The sequence below is a fragment of the Rhinatrema bivittatum genome, chromosome 19 (genome assembly GCF_901001135.1).
Source record: "Rhinatrema bivittatum chromosome 19, aRhiBiv1.1, whole genome shotgun sequence".
Taxonomy (NCBI): domain Eukaryota; kingdom Metazoa; phylum Chordata; class Amphibia; order Gymnophiona; family Rhinatrematidae; genus Rhinatrema; species Rhinatrema bivittatum.
In genome coordinates, this window is record NC_042633.1 from 27,579,947 (window position 1) to 27,596,994 (window position 17,048).

General features: G+C 46.9%; 1 protein-coding gene across 2 annotated transcripts in view; it reads right to left on the bottom strand.

The window, feature by feature from the left end:
- LOC115080644 (zinc finger protein 135-like) overlaps nucleotides 1-17,048 on the bottom strand; it is a 48,399-nt gene that overhangs the window by 3,969 nt on the left and 27,382 nt on the right. The window contains exons 4-6 of one of the 2 annotated variants that reach the window (XM_029584961.1): nucleotides 16,923-17,036; nucleotides 15,898-16,011; nucleotides 9,792-9,902 (exon numbers count right to left, since the gene is read on the bottom strand). In XM_029584961.1, coding sequence (XP_029440821.1) covers nucleotides 9,792-9,902; nucleotides 15,898-16,011; nucleotides 16,923-17,036 — 339 coding nt within the window. The remainder of the gene's footprint in view (nucleotides 1-9,791; nucleotides 9,903-15,897; nucleotides 16,012-16,922; nucleotides 17,037-17,048) is intronic. The other variant, XM_029584962.1, reaches the window with a different exon arrangement.

Below are 17,048 nucleotides of genomic sequence, written 5' to 3' on the forward strand. Positions count from 1 at the left end.
AGAGGAAAATGTCTGTCCAGAGTGGGTCAGTTCCACAACAGCCTGGAGACAGGAGGAGGAAAGGAAAAATGTGTTTTTACCTGCTAATTTTCATTCCGGTAATACCTTGGATCGGTACAGAATGCTGGGTTTTGCCTCCCCTCCAGCAGGAGGAGACAGAAAAACTTGAAGGGCAGCCCCTCACGCTGGTGTGGCACCTGCATCTCTTCAGAATTAAACTTTCCAAAGCAGAATAACCAGTTTAAACGGTCAGATCAAGCAAGGACAAAAAGAAACCACACAACTATATACATTTATTTATTTAAAAGTTTTTATATACCGTCATTAAGTTATTTACCATCATAACAGTTTACAATGGGGCACATATATCAAGGAGAATATAGATCATACTTTAAAAAGAGGGTGCCATTATTATTTGGTAACAATACGATATTAAGTATAGTATGGTTTATGACATGGAATTTACATGGATGAAATTCTCATGGGGGGATTGAATGTTTTATTGCTATTCAACCTGTCTGATAGAATTGTTTGAAGGCTAAAATAATTTCCAGGCACAATCTGAAAGTTGTGAGCTGGGTGCTCTAAGTCCACTTATCCTTACTTATTTGCTTGCATCGTTCTCTTTCTTGAAGGCATGTTTTGAAAAGTTTGATTACTCTGAAGTCTTAGATCGAGGGGCATTGTGTTCCATAATATGGGACCTGCAAGGGACAGTGCTCCATCCCTAACCTGGGTTAGTCTTGCTGTTTTCACAGATGGAATGGTTAAGAGGGCTTTGTTTGCCGATCTTAAATTTCTATGTGGAACATGTACTCAAAATGCTGTGTTCAGCCATTCTGCTTTTTCATCATGGATTAGCTTGTGTATTGTGCATAGAGCTTTGAACTTCACTCTTGTTCTATGGGTAGCCAATGTAGTTCAGCAAGTGTATCTGTAATGTGATCTTTTCTACGTTTTCCAGTGAGAATTCTAGCTGCAGAGTTTTGTAATATTTGCAGTGGTCTTTTCATAGTATAGGGTAAACCAAGTAGTAAAGCATTACAGTAATCAGTACTTGCAAATATCAGTGATTGGAGCACTGTGCGAAAGTTTGGCAGCGATAGTAATGGCTTAAGTTTTCTGAGTATCATGAGTTTAGCATACCCTTCTTTAACCTTTGGTGTTATGTGCTGTTTGAGGTTTAGCTCTGTGTCAATTATTACTCAGAGGTTGCATACCTTGTCGGCTAATTCAATTTTTTGGTTACTGTTAAGAATTATTGGAGTTTGTGTGATATTCATGCTCTAAGTGTATGAATTCAGTTTTATCAATGTTAATTATGAGCTCCATTTGGTTGAGTAGTTTTATTATGTCTAGATACATAATGGCTAAACTTATTGCTTTTTCAATAGTGTCCTCTATTGGTAGTATTAATTAAATGTCATCAGCATAAACCTAGTGTAAGATTCCTAGGCCTGCAAGGAGATGGCATAGTGGAAGTAGATATACGTTAAAAAGAGTAGCTGAGTGCGCTGACCCTTGTGGAACTCCTGTTTTTAGGGCGATTTTTTTCAGATAGTGTTTTTAATTTGTACTTGAAATGTTCTGTTATTTAGATATGACCTGAACCATGTGATTGTTTTACCCTGTAATCCTATTTCTTCAAGCTTTATTAGTATTTTGTGATTCACTAATGTCAAAGGCTGCTGCTAAATCCAGTAATATTAGCATATGAGAAATCTTCTGCAGCACCTAGGATAGCAAACAGAAAAGGCTGTGAAGAGAAATGAGTAGACTCTCACCCCTCCACTATAAGTGGGCATCTAGACTGATCCGTGGTACCTCAGGAACAAAAATTAGCAGGTAAGAACCAATTTTTTTCCCTGTACGTACTCTGATCAGTCCAGACCACTGCGATGTACCCAAGCTTCCCTAACTGGAGTAGGACCCGGAGAGTCCCAGTCGAATGACACTGCTTCCAAAATAGTTAACCTCCAGTGCCTCGTCCAAACGATAGTGTCTGCAAAAGTGTGCAGAGACTTCCACGTCACTGGTCTGCAGCACTGCCTACTGGCGCTCTGCCCAGGAAGCAACTTGCACCTGGATTGAAAGAGCTTTTAAACCATCCGGAACAGGACAGCAGTGGCAAATATAAGCGGAAGTGATAGCCTCTTTCAACCAACGGGCAATGGTAGCTTTAGATGCCTTATGCCCTTCTCTTAGCACCATTCCACAAAACAAACCGATTGGAAACCCGAAAAACACTGGTAACCTTAAGGTAATGGAAGAGCACTCTTTTTGACATCTAGACACCAATTCTCTAGCATGAGGAGTATCCCTATCTAAACCCGGAAAGGTCAGAAGCTTCACTGACTGATTTAAGTGGAAGGCAGAAACCACCTTTGGAAGAAAAAAGGATGGAATCATTCTGAGCGAGACCCTGGAATCAGAAAACCGTAGAAAGGGCTCAGATCTCAGAGACCCTCCTAGCAGAGCACATAGCCACCAAAACCACCATCTTAAGGGTTAAATCCTTTAAGGTGGCCTTCTTGAGGGGCTCAAAAGAAGGGTCACATAACACCCAGAGCACCAAATTAAGACTGCACAAAGGACAGATGGAATGGACCGGAGGGTTCAAGTGCTTCGTCCCTCTCAGAAAACATACAACAGGGTGTGCTGCCAGAGTTGCACCTTTGATCTTGCCTCCAAGACATTCCAAAGCTGCTACTTGCAGCCGGAGGAAGCTAAAGGATAACCCCTTGCCGAGTCCTTTCCATAGCAATGCAAGAATCTGTGCCGAGGCAGGACCCCTTGTTCGCTACACCAAGAGTAGAAGACCTTCCACACCCTGACATAAGTTAGAGAAGTAGAGGATTTTTGCACCCATAAGAGTGGATATGACATCAGGATAACTTCTCTCAATTGTCTCCTCTCATAAGCCAGGCCGCTAGACAAAAGTGATGCACCTGATCTAAAAATACCAGACCCTGACGGAGCAGGATGCCCCAGATGACTTAGCACAGAGGACTGTTCAAAGCCAGGTTGACTAGGTCCACGAACCAGGGTCTCAGAGGCCACTCCAGAGCTACTAGGACGACCGTCCCTGGGTGAGCTTCTATTTGCCTCAGAATTTTGCCCACCAGAGGCCATGGAGGAAACAGCAGAACGTCGTGGGGCCAAGGAAGGACGAGTGCATCTATCCCTTCTGCTCCATGCTCCCTTCTGTGACTGAAGAAGCGTGGCGCTTTTGATTCTTTTGAGTCACCATCAAGTCCAAATGAGGAGTGCCCCATCGGCAAGAGATGAACATCATCATATCCCAGGACAACTCCCATTTTCCGGGGTCCAGCCATTGACGGCTGAGGAAATCCACTTGTACATTGTCAACCTCTGCTATGTGAGAGGCCGCCAGAAGAGCTAGATGACGTTCTGCCCAGGCCATAAGTTTCTCCATTTCCACGGCTACTGGGAGACTCTTGGTTCCCCCTTGCCGGTTGATGTAGGCTACTGTCGTCGCATTGTTGGACAACACTCACCGCCTGATTGTGGACTAGAGGAAGAAATCTTTAACACCAAGCGCACCGCACTCTTTTCCAGGTGATTGATGGACCATTATGCCTCCACCTACGATGGGCCGTCAGACTGGCACACGGCTCCCCAACCGGATAGGCTGGCATCTGTGGTTATCACCACCCACTAAGGCACCTCAATGTCCACCCCTCGCTTCAGGTGGTCGAGGACAAGCCACCAAGACTGGACCTGGCAGACTGAGTGGTAAGGGAATCTGGAACTCCTCAGACATAGGATCCCAGCAGGAAAGCAAAGCTCTCTGCAAAGGCCTCATATGAGCAAACGCCCACGGGACCAATTCGAGTGGACACCTTGGAACCAAGAACCTGCAAGTAATCCCAGACCCTGGGAACCAGCAGCGACAAGAGAGGACAAACTTGCAACGTCAGTTTGGTTATCTGTTCCTCCATGAGAAAGACTTTGCGGACCCGGGTGTTGAATCACGCTCCTAAGAAGTCCAGGACCTGAGAAGGAATCAGATGGCTCTTGGCCCGATTGATGACCCAGCCGAGGGAACACAGGCGGTGTAAAACTTTGTATATTGTCAAGCTGCAGAGGTCCTCAGATTTTGCTTGAATGAGCCAGTCTAGGTATGGATGAACCAGTACTCCCTCTCTCCTGAGAGCTGCCGCCGCCACCATCACCTTGGTGAAGGCCACTCTCTAGATTAAGGGGAGCGGGCAGGGTGTCCAATTCCAGCTCTGGAGATATCTACAACCAGGACCTGCTTACCCCCCCCCCTGGGAGGATCAGCACTACTTGTAGTCCCCGCTGTAGGAAATCTTCCTTTGTTGTCCTGCTCATTCCTATCTTGTAAACTGGCTACATATATATTTTTTTTTTTTTTGAACTTCAATCAGTTCAGGACCACTTCTGTCTGGAGACAGAAATACTGAAGAGACGCAGGTGGCACACCAGATTAAGAGGGGGTGCCTTTCAAGTTTTTCTCTGTCTCCATCTGCTGGAAGGGAGGCAAAACCCAGCAGTCTGGACTGATCCAGGTACCTACAGGGAACTAGATTTCCTGTCCTTCCCAGTTAGTTCTTTATGAGACTCTCAATGACCTAACATCGCTCACTCCCTGCCCCATCTTTCTACGACACTAGATAACTTCCTCAGGTTCCTCCCAGATGATCTCTTGAGCAGCCTCCCAGCCTATTGGCACCAAGACTCCAAATGACCTGAGGTTCCTCTCTGCCATAGCTTTCCACAACATCAGATCTCCTCAGCTCCCTTCCAGCCCCATCATTCTACATGACCTCCTGAGGCCCCCTGCAACCAGTGGAGGAGATGATTATGAGCAGTGAGGAGCACGTGAAAGACAGGATAGGGATGGCAGTGGAGCTTGCAGGTTTGTGAAGCACAGAGGAGGGGGAGCCACGCAACTGTGTGTGGCATTGCTTTTCGTTCGTCATTTACTTAGCTCCTCATGCTCACCTGGAATTTCTCTGGCCAACAAGCAAGCAATCGTTACTGCCAAACAAATCTAGATCTGTGTCCTGAAAATTACTGCCCTGTTTATTCCTCCACAGGACCTTGTTGCCCCTCAAAATGTACATTTCCTGCAAGATTTGCAGTTCCGCATTTCAGCAGCACCTCTGCAAACAATCTAAGGAGAAATTAAACTTAAGTGATAATTTTCTTTCCTTGAATCCTGCCATACCAGTCCAAAGAAATAGGTAATGACCTCTGCCAGAAGGCAGAGAAAGACAAATACAAGTTTTCTGTGACAGCACTCACTGTATTTGAGCTAGTGCAGATGTAAGCCTTGTCAAAACTAATCGACTGAACAATCAGATCAGCAAATGAGTAACAACTTTTATAATTAACATTTAGAAATAGGAGCTACTCCTCCAAGGTCTTCTGTCTTTTCCTTCTCCCGTTTGGGAAGGGAAGAAGAAAGGGACTAACAGGTCCTGTACTTTCACCAACCTAGGATCCACTCCCCCCCCCCCCCTTACCTTAGTAGTCCAGTGGAGGTTGGGAATGCCCCCTAGGCTCCAGGTGGTGGCCATTTTTCAAAGAGGGGGGCTCCAGACATCTACTGGACCACCAGGCTAACTTTTTAAAGGGACCCAATAGACTACATGGAAATATGTTACATGTTGGGGGGGCAGGGGAGTTGGATCGTGGCGGGTATAGGGCTTGGTGTGGGGTCAACTTTTAACAAAAGGGAGGGGTTTGGGTTAGTTTTATTACATTTTTTTTTTAAACTTTTTCCTCTGCTGGGCTGCCTCTACAAGTGGCAGAGGGGATGGGTGGGGATCTGCCCAGACCCCACGAGAAGGGATTTTGGCAGATTAAGGGGGGGGGGGGGGGGATTTCTGGGCCATACGGCCCTGGGTAAAGTGGCCTGCCATCCTGTGTTTTTACCCCTTTCCCTTTGAGGAGTTATCGTGGGGGAAGCTGTTGCAGTATTTTGCCGAGGAGGGGCCAAATATCACGGCAGGTATTACCGTGATATTTTTCTCCCTCCCGCACTAAGATACCACAGCATAGTAAATGACCCCCTTAGACTATAAGCTCTCTGGAGATAGGGAAATACCTACAGCACCTGAATGGAGTCTGCTTTGAAGTGCCTGAAAAAGTGGAATATAAATCATATAAATACTTTCCCCATATCAGTGTAAAACCTCACTCCCGGGTGCTGACACTTGTGTGGGATTCAATCTGCTCCTTCAGAAATTTACCATCCAACTGAGCGATTGCACAACATGGACTTCTCTGGCAGTAGCTGACCAGCTCTGAAAAGCCCAACCACCAAATAAGGGTGTTCAAGCATGCCTTCTCTAAGTAAAAAGGCCGCTACTACCACCATGACAGTGGAGAAGGTTTGTGGTGCCGTGGCCAACCAACAAAGCAGGGAGGAGTGTTAAAAAATGGAAGGGCCATAAGCTAATGCAAGGAAGAACCAAGGCATTTGTGGATAGTGTATCAAACTTTTGATTGAGGTTCCTCCCGATGCAGTCAGTCAATCGAGGCACAGTCCATGCTGGGGGACCATGAAAGCATTCTAAAAATGCATTACTGCTCATCACACTTTTGAAAGTTGAATAAACTTTTTATTCTTTCTTGCATTAGCTTATGGACACTCCATATTTTGACCACTCCTCCCTGCTGTTTGTATGTGATTGATAGTCTGGCCGACCACCGTTTTTTTTTTTTGCACAATGGCCAACCAACAAAGGGAAAGAAAGCAAGCATCTGAAGGCCAACTCCAGAGCACAGCCATTTTGAATGGCAGCCAGCACCCACTGGTCTGTTGAGATGTGGGTCCACTCCAGATAAAACCTGGTGAGCTTTCCCCATTGGTCCCTCATTTCAAGGAGCAGGTTCCTCCTGAGGAGCTTGCTCTGTCTTGGGAATATCCTCTCTCTCCATAAGAGGACAGACTCTTTGTGGCCCCTCAGAACTTATAAAACTGTAAACTTCCTCCAGGATGAGAACATCTTGATTCTTTAAAATTGCTGCCAACTACTTGGGTGCCTTGGCTACCCCATGGTGCTTCTCCCTCCGGTAATCTCTTGGGTTTTAACTCCTTCACCGAAAAGGAGCTTGCATTCGAAGGGTAGCTTGCTCATACAAGACTTTGAGGTGTTATCAGCTGACCAGTGCCTCCACCATAGTAGTCTGAGCAGTGATGATTGTGGCCATAGCTCGAATGAAAAAAAAAAAATCAGACAGAGTCTGCCAGGTTCCCTCCAAGCCAACTCAATAGACAAATGAGCTTCACTCCCCATCTGGGGCATCCCAAAAGGTCTTGTACACATCTTGATAGAGCTCAAGCCACATATTTCTCAAACTGAAGCTTGAAAGGCTAATGGAATTATTTCAAAGGCCTGTCTGAGCGAGGATTCAATTTTCCCGTTAGAGGATTGTGGTCTTGCGAATAACTGCGATGACTAAAGAGTCTTAGTGGCTCATAATATATGCTCTTAGTCATCAGCTAGAAGGAAATAAAGCTCTTTCATTGCTTTTTCCTTCAGATCAGCATCAAGGGACTTTCCCATTCCACAATAACTTTGTCTCCAATAGCCCCGTGTAAGGGAAAGGACAGCCCTCTAATTTGGGTTCTCAATCTGCTGCTCAGAAATCTTAAGGAATTCCAGCACTTGGGATATGAGAGAGATTAACTCCCTTTTTTTTTTTTTAAACAGCTGGAGAACAGAGGACTCTCCTATGTGCTGAGAGAATTTCCCCTTCCTCCTCCTGACAAACCCTCAGATAGTCTCTCCCTGTCCTGTGGTGGAGACCCTGGGAGAAGGTTCTTTTCCGTAGAGGAAAGGTAAGAGAGATTTAAAAAAAAAAAAAAAATGCAGAGGAGGAGGGTCTCTTTCAGCAGACAGGAGACTCTGGAACAAGGTATCATGGGATGAGAGTGAAAGGAGGCCACGCAGGAGTAATCTAAGGAAATATTTCTTTACAGAAAGGGTGGTGGATACATACATTTACATTTATTAATAGCCTAACACTAAAATAGGTCTAGGCGATGTACAGTCAAACATGCATAAAGCTTGACAATATGACAAAGTTACAAATGGTTAAAACATATACAATAAAAAAATAAATACAAGTAAATAAGGTTGCATAAACTTACCAATAAGCTAATCTACAAAGAAAGGTCTTTGAAAGTCCTCTGAATGCTTTAATCAAGTCGCACTGCCAAAGTCTCCCAATAGAAGTGATGGGGAGAAGGAATTGGACAAGCACATGGGATCTCTGTACAGGTGGCAGGGATTGTACAGCTGAGCAATCGTGTGGCTGGGCAGACTAGACAGGTTGCATGGGCTTTCTATGCCACCACTGATCCCTAAAGGCTAGAGGTTGGAAATGAAGAAAAGCATGCAGGTACGGCCCGTAACAGAAGGCTTGGGGGTAACTTGCACGGAGCAGCAGTCAGAACCAGAAGCAGTTTGCTGGACAGACTGAATGGATCATTTGGTCTGTCTGCCATCATTACTATGCATGTTTCTAGGGACCTTCATTTTCTGTTTTCATTTTAGATTTCCTGGGAATTTCAATGTTAGAACAAAAAAGAAACCGGTGCAAAAATGACTGAACATCTACAGGGAAAGAGTCATTTTTTTCCACAGACTTTTTTTGTTCTAACATTGAAATTCCCAGGCAAAATAAGCTGAAAACAAAGGTCCCTATATGTTTCTAATGCATCTCTTTGCATAGGATGCTTTTGATTCCCCCCCAAGGAATTCAATGTTCAGGAGGTCTCTTGAGAATCAGCCATCTTTGATTCCCCAGGCCTGCCTGAAGGGAAAAGGCCTTGTGCAAAAGTAGCACAAACTCCGGAGAAAAAGGAACATTCAGCCGCGAGCTCTCCATAGGAAGAGGTCACAGGAGACAGCGCCAAGCTCTCCATCGCTTGTGCTCCCTGTGCACTTCAAATAGTGGCATCTCCCCCGTGGCAGTAGGTTGACCTCTGATCCTGCGCGCACACACTGCCCTGTGCCTCCCACAGCCGCTGCACACTCACACTCCGGGCTCGCACTGTGCAGCACTTTCTTTGGCTTTCCAATGTTTGAATCCAAGCCAATCTATGCAGGTGAACACCTTTCCTAGTTTTTTTGGGGGTTTGTTTTTTTTTTAAAACTTGACTGGCTATTATGCTCAATTCAAAGACCCCTTAAACAGGAAGGGTACAGTACCAGAGCCCACATTATCAGAGGAGGCCAAAGCAGGGCGGTGGAGGCAGGGAGAAGAGGAGAAAAAAAAAAATCAATAGGCCACAACCCTGAGAGGAGAATTTCATCGTGGTCTCAAGAACCCTGAGGCTACTTCCTCACCCCCATGGGCTCTACCATGATCTCCAAATGCTGCAGATGCTGAAGACAGAGAAACTGACAAAGTTTATTGCTGTGAGTGATGTCACAGAAAAGACCGCCATTCTCTATCGCTGCCTGCTGGCAAACCCCACTTGTCTGGACTGGCACGGTAGGAGAACACATTGCTAATTTGTTGCTGGAGGAAGCAACTTTAAAACAAATGACTCATTTACAACAATCCAGGAGGCATAGGGAAATAAAATATTCCCAAACACACACAGTTGGAGGCAGAGCTGGAGATTACAGCTGAGGCACAGGAAGATAAATGGACTCGCCCCCAAAGTCACCATACAGAGAGTTGGGGCAGAGCTAAGGCACAGGGAGATAAGTGACTCACCCAAGGATCACCCCCCACCCCCCTCCCCTTCCAGTTCCTCCATGATGGGTCTGTCTCTTACTCACTTGACATGGGGCTATCATTGCTGTTACTTTCCTCAGAGTCCTGCTGATCCATGGAGTAGGGCTCATCCTCCTGCTTAATCTTCAATTGGGGGGCAGAAGCAACGGCCATGTCTAGTTTGAAGAAAATAAACAGGACCCTTATGCAGATGAGCCAATGCTCGCACACTTGTTAATGTCCCCATAGAAGGTAAAAGCTGGAAGGTGAGGAAAGGGCTAAGAAACAGGAGTGTGTTTTGGTGAAATACATGGACTGTAAAGAGTTGGGCTTGGAGGGGGCCGTTCAATGCATGCAAAGAGCAGGTAGCTCTATTATCCATGACTGGGACAAAGGGGGCATTTGGCTGGCCTGGCTAGCTTTTATCATGGGAAACCAGCAGTTAGCGCTACCTTCAAAGACCGATGCGATGGTCTGCAATTCGCCAACCCCCACGTGCTTCCTATCTCCTCCCATCCTTCCTGAAGCAGCGGAGCTGTGCAGGGTGGCCTGGGCTGCTATCACAGAGGAGCAGCTGTACTACGTAGCCAAGCATGGGGATTGGTGAGCCAGCACAGTAGACACCCTTCCTCTGATGTGGGTTTCCTTTCCAAAACAAGAAGGGGAGGGGGAGGGAGAAGGGTGAGGCAGAGGTGATGGCCCTGGGAGGAATGTGAACCCTCACAATTCCCTGGTAGCTGCAGAGTCTAGGGATGCTCCTTTGGGTCAGAAATGAAGTGAGTGCGCAGGAAACTGGAGAGTAGAACCGTGTGTGAGGAAGGGTCTTAGAGAATAGCACCTGCTAATTTTCGTTCCTGTAGTACCATGGATCAGTCCAGACACCCTCCCTTTCCTTTGGGGATATTATCTTGGGTGGGTCACCTCTGCTCGACTATCCTCTCCAGCATTTTCTGCTCTCCCTGGTTCTCCAGGGTCCGTTGCTCACCAGTTCTGTGTTGGCAAGTTATCTGTTGAGGTTAATGTTTGGTTCAACAGTTTTTTGTTTTTTTTTTTTTTTTTATTAGGGACTGGTTACTTGATCCCTGTTTACTTTTCGGCTTGGCTTTGCTAGGCTAGATACTGAAGATAGAGACCAGGGTGGTGAGGTAATATAGGACCTCCTCCAGAAGTCTTCTGTTCTGACTCCATCTGCTGGACGGGGGACATAACCCACCGTCTGGACTGATCCTGGTACGTACAGGGAAAAGATAAGCTGGCTGCCAGGGATCTGCTGGAGACATTGGAGGGCCTAATCAGCCTAGCCATTTGGCTAGACATAAAGGTTCCAAGAATGGGCCCAGGAAAGGAGCGCGGACCGCCACCCCATCCATCTCACCCTGAATTTACAGTGGCCAGTGATTTCCCGCTCACCTCCTGAGCCGGGACAGGCATCAGTAGAAACAGGCAGGTTGACCTCTCTGTGGAGAGGTAAAAGCACTGCAATCTCAACTCGTGCTTGTATTGTGTTGCATCTGGGCATTTCGCAAGTCGCTGCCTGAATAAGATGGGAAACTGAAGGACCTAGGCTTGGTGGAAGAGGACACCTTAGGTCATCCCTGCACCTCTCCACAACTCCTTGTACCAGTAGGCCTATTAGGGACACTCTTGTGGACGCTCTTGCCTCCTTGGATACCGGCACTGGTGACAGCGTCATCCACAAGGCTTTGGTCCATCATTACCAGACACAGACAGTCCCTTTGTATACTCCATTCTCAAATCTCATCCATATGCAGAAAGCCTTTGCCTGGATATGTTGTTATGAGAGCCACTATACCCCCCCCCCCCCTCACCAAGCACACATGGATTCTCCATGATTAGCAAATCAGCCTGTGTGTTAAACCAAAGCAGTCAATGAGGTCATCTTGGGCCTACTGTGGTTCATGCCACATCAGCTCCACATCAAGTGGGCCACATTACAGATCGCCAAATGGAGCTCTAGCTGTCATGCACAATGCCTTACCAAAGTTTCACCTGTGATGCCCTTGGCTTGGACTGTTACCTCAGAGCTTCTGGGTCTCCCACCACAATACACAGAGTTTGCAGAAAATGTTCAGCAAACAGCAGGCAGAGGTCCTGCTGCCTCATTGCTCAGACTGTGGTCCCTGGCAAGGTTCTGCCCAGATGAAGGGTATATCCACTCTCCGGCTTTGAAACAGAGGCTATGACCAAATATATTGAAGAGAATTTCGACAGAGGCTTAATTCGCCCCTTGTCAACTGCCGGGGCTGGATTTTTTTTTTTTTTTTTTTTTTTTTTTAAATAGGGAAGAACATGTTGTTACGTCCCTGTATTGACTACCATGGTCTGAACTCCATTACTATGAAGTACTGTTATTCTCTTCCCTTGATCTCGGAGCAATTTGATCGCCTTTGCAGCGTGGCAATATTTACCAAGCCGGACTTTTGGGAAGGCATACAACCCGATCAGGATCCGAGAAAGCGATGAATGGAAGACCACTTAACACCTGTGACAGACACTATCAGGTCAATGCAATATAGTGTGCTCAGGCTAGCGCACTGGGTAACTATTGGACACATATTTTGGACGTGCTAAAATAACCCCCAAGGCAACTGGAGAAATTACTTACTTGATAATTTTGTTTTCCTTAGTGTAGACAGATGGATCAGGACCAGAGGGTTATGCACCTCTGCCAGCAGATGGAGGCAGAGCAAACTGACACCACAGTATATATACCCCTACAGTGACCCCAGCCTGCCAGTATTCTCTTCAAAAGCAACTGTGGACAGACTAGCAAAAAGCAATTAAAAACTTGATTGAAAACAGATAACCAGAACTGTACTCAACCAACCAAACACTGAACTCACATAAGATTCTAGGTACCCCAAGCTAGGGACTGGAGGAACACTTACCAGTAATCCCTTGGGACCCAGAGCGCCATAGGAGGACTATTGAGACACTCTATGGCAGCTGAGGGTGGGAAGCTGAGTCCATCTACACTAAGGAAAATGAAATCATCAGGTAAGTAATTTCTCCATCTAGCATGTAGACAGAAGGACTCAGGACCAGTGGGATGTACAAAAGCTACTCCCCAAGGTGAGAGGCTGCCCGCGGTCCAGTCAACACCACATGTGCAAAGGCTGCATCCTCCCGGGCCTGCACATCCAGACGAAAATGTGTGAAAGGAGGACAATGTTGCAGCTCGGCAGATAAGACAGGAGACAGACTAATTTCCGCCCATGACACTGCCTGAGCCCTAGTGGAATGAGCCTTAACCTGAACAGCCAACGGCTTTCCAGCATTCACATATGTGGCCGTGACCACCTCCTTAATCGAACAAGCTATGGTAGCCCGTGAAGCCGGAGCACCCTGCTTACTCCCAACCATGAAGAACAAACAGGCGATCCATCTTTCGAAAAGGCTCAGACCTCCAGATACCGCACAAGACGCCAGACATTCAAGGAGCACAAAAGGCGAAACTCTTCTGCATCCCTGACCTTATCCAGGGATGGCAAGGAGATGGACTGATTCAAATCAAAGTCAGAGACTACCTTGGGCGAGAAGGATGGAACAGCATGCAGCTGTAACACCCCTGGAGTCATCTGAATGAATGGCTCCCAGCAAGACAAGGCCTACAGCTCCAAATCAGACATGCAGACCATAGAAGCACCAGGAACACAGTCTTCAAAGTCAACAACTGTAAGGAAAGTAGTCGGAACGAGGTCCTGCCAACGAGTCCAGCACCAAATTAAGAATCCACAATGGAACTGGTAACCTCAAGGGAGGCCTAAGGTGTTCCACTCCCTTCAAAAACAACAAGCCACATCAGGATGAGACAAGGAAACACCATTCACCAGGCCTCTGAAACAGGCAAAAGCCGCAATCTGCACCTTCAAGGAATTAAGGACAAAGCCCTTATTCAATCCATCCTGCAAAAAAATCCAGAATGAGAGATCTTAACCGAATGAGGAAGAACACCCCACTCCTCACACCAGGTCTCAAAAACTCTCCAAACCCACACATAAGCCAAGGAAGTGGAGAACTTGCAAGCGCGGCGTAAAGTGGGAATCACTGCAGAGGAATAACCACACTTTAACAGGCGAGCCCTCTCAAGGGCCAAACCATAAGACAGAATCAAGTTGAATCCTCATGAAGAACCTGTCCCTGCTGAAGCAGATCCATGTGTAGCAGAAGACGAAGGGGGGCCTCCACCAGGAGTAGTTGCAAATCCACATACTATGGACGCCTGGGCCAGTCCAGCACCACCAGGAGTACTAGACCCCTGTGGCCTTCAATCTTGCGAATTATCCTGCCCAGCAAGGGCTACGGAGGAAAGGCATAAAGCAATCTGTCTTCCAGCCAAACCTGTACAAGAGCATCTAATCCCAGGGACCACAGATCTCTCCTGTGACTGTAAAAGCGAGGAACCTTCGCATTTCGAGAAATCGCCAGCAGTTCTAGGAACGGAAGGCCTCAGCGATCCACAATCAGCTGAAACGCCTCGAATGACAACACCCACTCTCCTGGGTCCAGACTCTCCCTGCTGAGAAAGTCCACTCTTTTGTTGTCTTTTCCTGCAATGTGAGAGGCCGAGATCTGCAGATGACCTTCTGCCCATTCCATCAGCTGGTCTATTTCCTGAGACACTTGCTGGCTCTTGGTTATCCCCCTCCGAAACCGGAAGAGCCTCCAGGTCATCCCCTGATCAGCAGCATGAGTCCCCAATGTTGCCTCCGTAACCCTGGGGGCCTCCAGGAGCCCAACAGAGTCATCAGCTGCCCTCGCCGGGTGCAACAAGTGCTGCGCTCTGGAAGGCTGGGGGCCCTGGGACCAACTGGGCCCAGCCGTGAATCCGGAAGTCATAGAGCACGGAGCCGGGGATGCCAGCCCTGTCTGCTGGTATCCCATCCCTTCCTGTTACACTAAATAAGCTGGATGGAGCAGCAGGATAAAGACAGGGGACTGTAACCCCAGAAGCAACCAAAATCCTCACAGATTCCTTTTCACCCAGCCTAGGGCAGGCACCAGTTCACAGGATGAGATGCTTGCCTTACCATCTGCTGGAGACTGAGAATGCTGGCAGGCTAAATCAGCATGGGCCCTTATAAATCTGTTTTCTGCTGTTAGGGAGCATAAACCCATTCACATAGACTGATCTGGCTAGATGAGGAGGAAGAGTGTGCTTACTTTTCCAAGTTCAGACTTGCCAGCATGCCCCCAAGATTCAGATTGGTCCTCAGGGATTTATAAAAGGGGTGCTGAGAATAAAATTATGTTCTCAGCAATTTGAAGGCTGAGAGCCGAGCCACAAGGACCTGGAAGAGACCTAAGTATCTTGTGTTATTACAGAAAGTATATCTGGGGCTGTAAGGCAAAGTAGTTAATGTCTGTGTTAACCATTTCATTTGACTTGGCCTGGACTGGATTTGTCTTTTGAATCTGCTTAAGTTGCTGTTGAACCTGAATCCCCTTGACAAAAGGGACCTGTAACTGATACATAAACCTGCAAGTTGAAACCAGGATGCTCTTGCATTTTCTCTGTAAGTGGGTACCAAAATAAAGTCCAGTTATGGAATTCTGGACTGGAGTGGCTTACCTGCAGGCAGCCGAATTGGCCCATGAGGGCCAGGGGAAAGAAGAAACAGCAGTGGTTTCAGTTGTGGGGTTGGGGTCTGGTGTCAAGAAGGGGAAGAGTGCATGCTGGGTCAGACCTCAAGGGGGAAGAGAGACTGAATGTGCAACAGAGAGTGAAGGAGAGAGTCTCTGGTGTGGGGGAGATGTGAACAGAGAAAAGTTCAAGCACACCACTTCCCCCTCCTTTGCTAATCCACACCGATCACATCAACCTCAAAGTGACCAGAGCTCAAACATTCTCAGGTATGTCCAAGTCATGTCTGCTGAAAGGAAGGCAGTGGGATTCCCAGGGACTTAAGGACTCTGGCCTCAAAACTAGTCCTTTGCCCTTAAAAACAAACAAAACAAAAAAAAAATGCTTCTGAATAGTTCTGGTTTGGTGATATGCCAGACCATATCATGGGACTTACCAAAATCCACTCAAACAGATAATGGAAAAGGAAGCCCCACGGGTTGTTGGACTAACAACCCTCCCAAGTTAGCTAGGGGAGAAGGTAAGGCCTTTGGTCATCATGAACCTCTCAGGTCCCTAAGACTTACCTGTGCTGGAGTTCTCAGCATTGTCCTGTCCCTTTGGGCCCTTAATACGGTGGCAGTGGATCTCCCTTTCTTCCTTAACCCTTATTAAAATGTCAGGGTGGATCACTGGAATGCCTGGTTTAAAAAAACAAAACAAGAAAATGAATGGGACAAAGTGGAAGAAGCAAGAGTTCTGGGTCCTCGACTCAGCTTCCTAATTTGAAATCCCTCCATTCTCTGAGAGCATGGACTACATTTCCCAGCATACTTTACAATAAATCCCATGCATCAAAAGGCCATAGAAGCCCTTCTTGTCTAACAAACACTTGCAGAGTGAAGCAAATGACATAATCCACTCTGTTTTTCCAGTCAAGAAACACCTTTCCTTCTGTTGCCAGACTGTTGTCCAACAGTACCCACTCCTCCGTGTCCCATGCTGTTTCACCCATTCTTTCTTGCTGGGCATGAGCATGGGTAATTTCTATGCTCTCCCTCAGGCATCATGGTGCAAGTAGATCTTTACAAGAGGCCTGAAGTCTGAGTATCAGTCAAAACCCTCCACACTGGATGTCATTTCTCACTACTGTGCTTCTTAATAATCCCTGTGTCAGTCTTATTCTGGGCTTCCTCTGCTTTTTTTTTAACCCTATTCTGTTACCTACATTGTTGATCTCTCTCTAACCATTCTTCATTTTTTCTTACTTCAATACCAGATCCTCTGGCTCCCATATCTGTGCCTAGGATCCTTCCGATTGATCATTAGATGTTATCTCTAAACCATGCTCCCAAGCTCTCCTGCTGACATGGTCTCTCTACCATGTGTGAAACTAAGTTTTCCCTGCTGTCCTAACAGACTGCCCTACCACAGAACAGGTACAGCATGGGCAGGAGTACTGTAAGCTTCCCTCTCTCACATATACACACACCGCCCCACCACAGGTACAGCCTGAGCAGCAGCAGTACAATGTTCCCCAGGATAACCTGCCTAGCACACAACACGAAACGGAGAGGTGGATCGTCTGAATGGTTTATGGAAATGTACTTACTGCTGGTGGAGAGTCCATTATGGTCTCTTCGCTGGGAGTCATCGGGATCCTTGTCATAGGGTTCTTCTGCTTTCTTGATGCGGAACACATTGCCAGGATTGAGGATTTTATAGCCTATAAATTTGG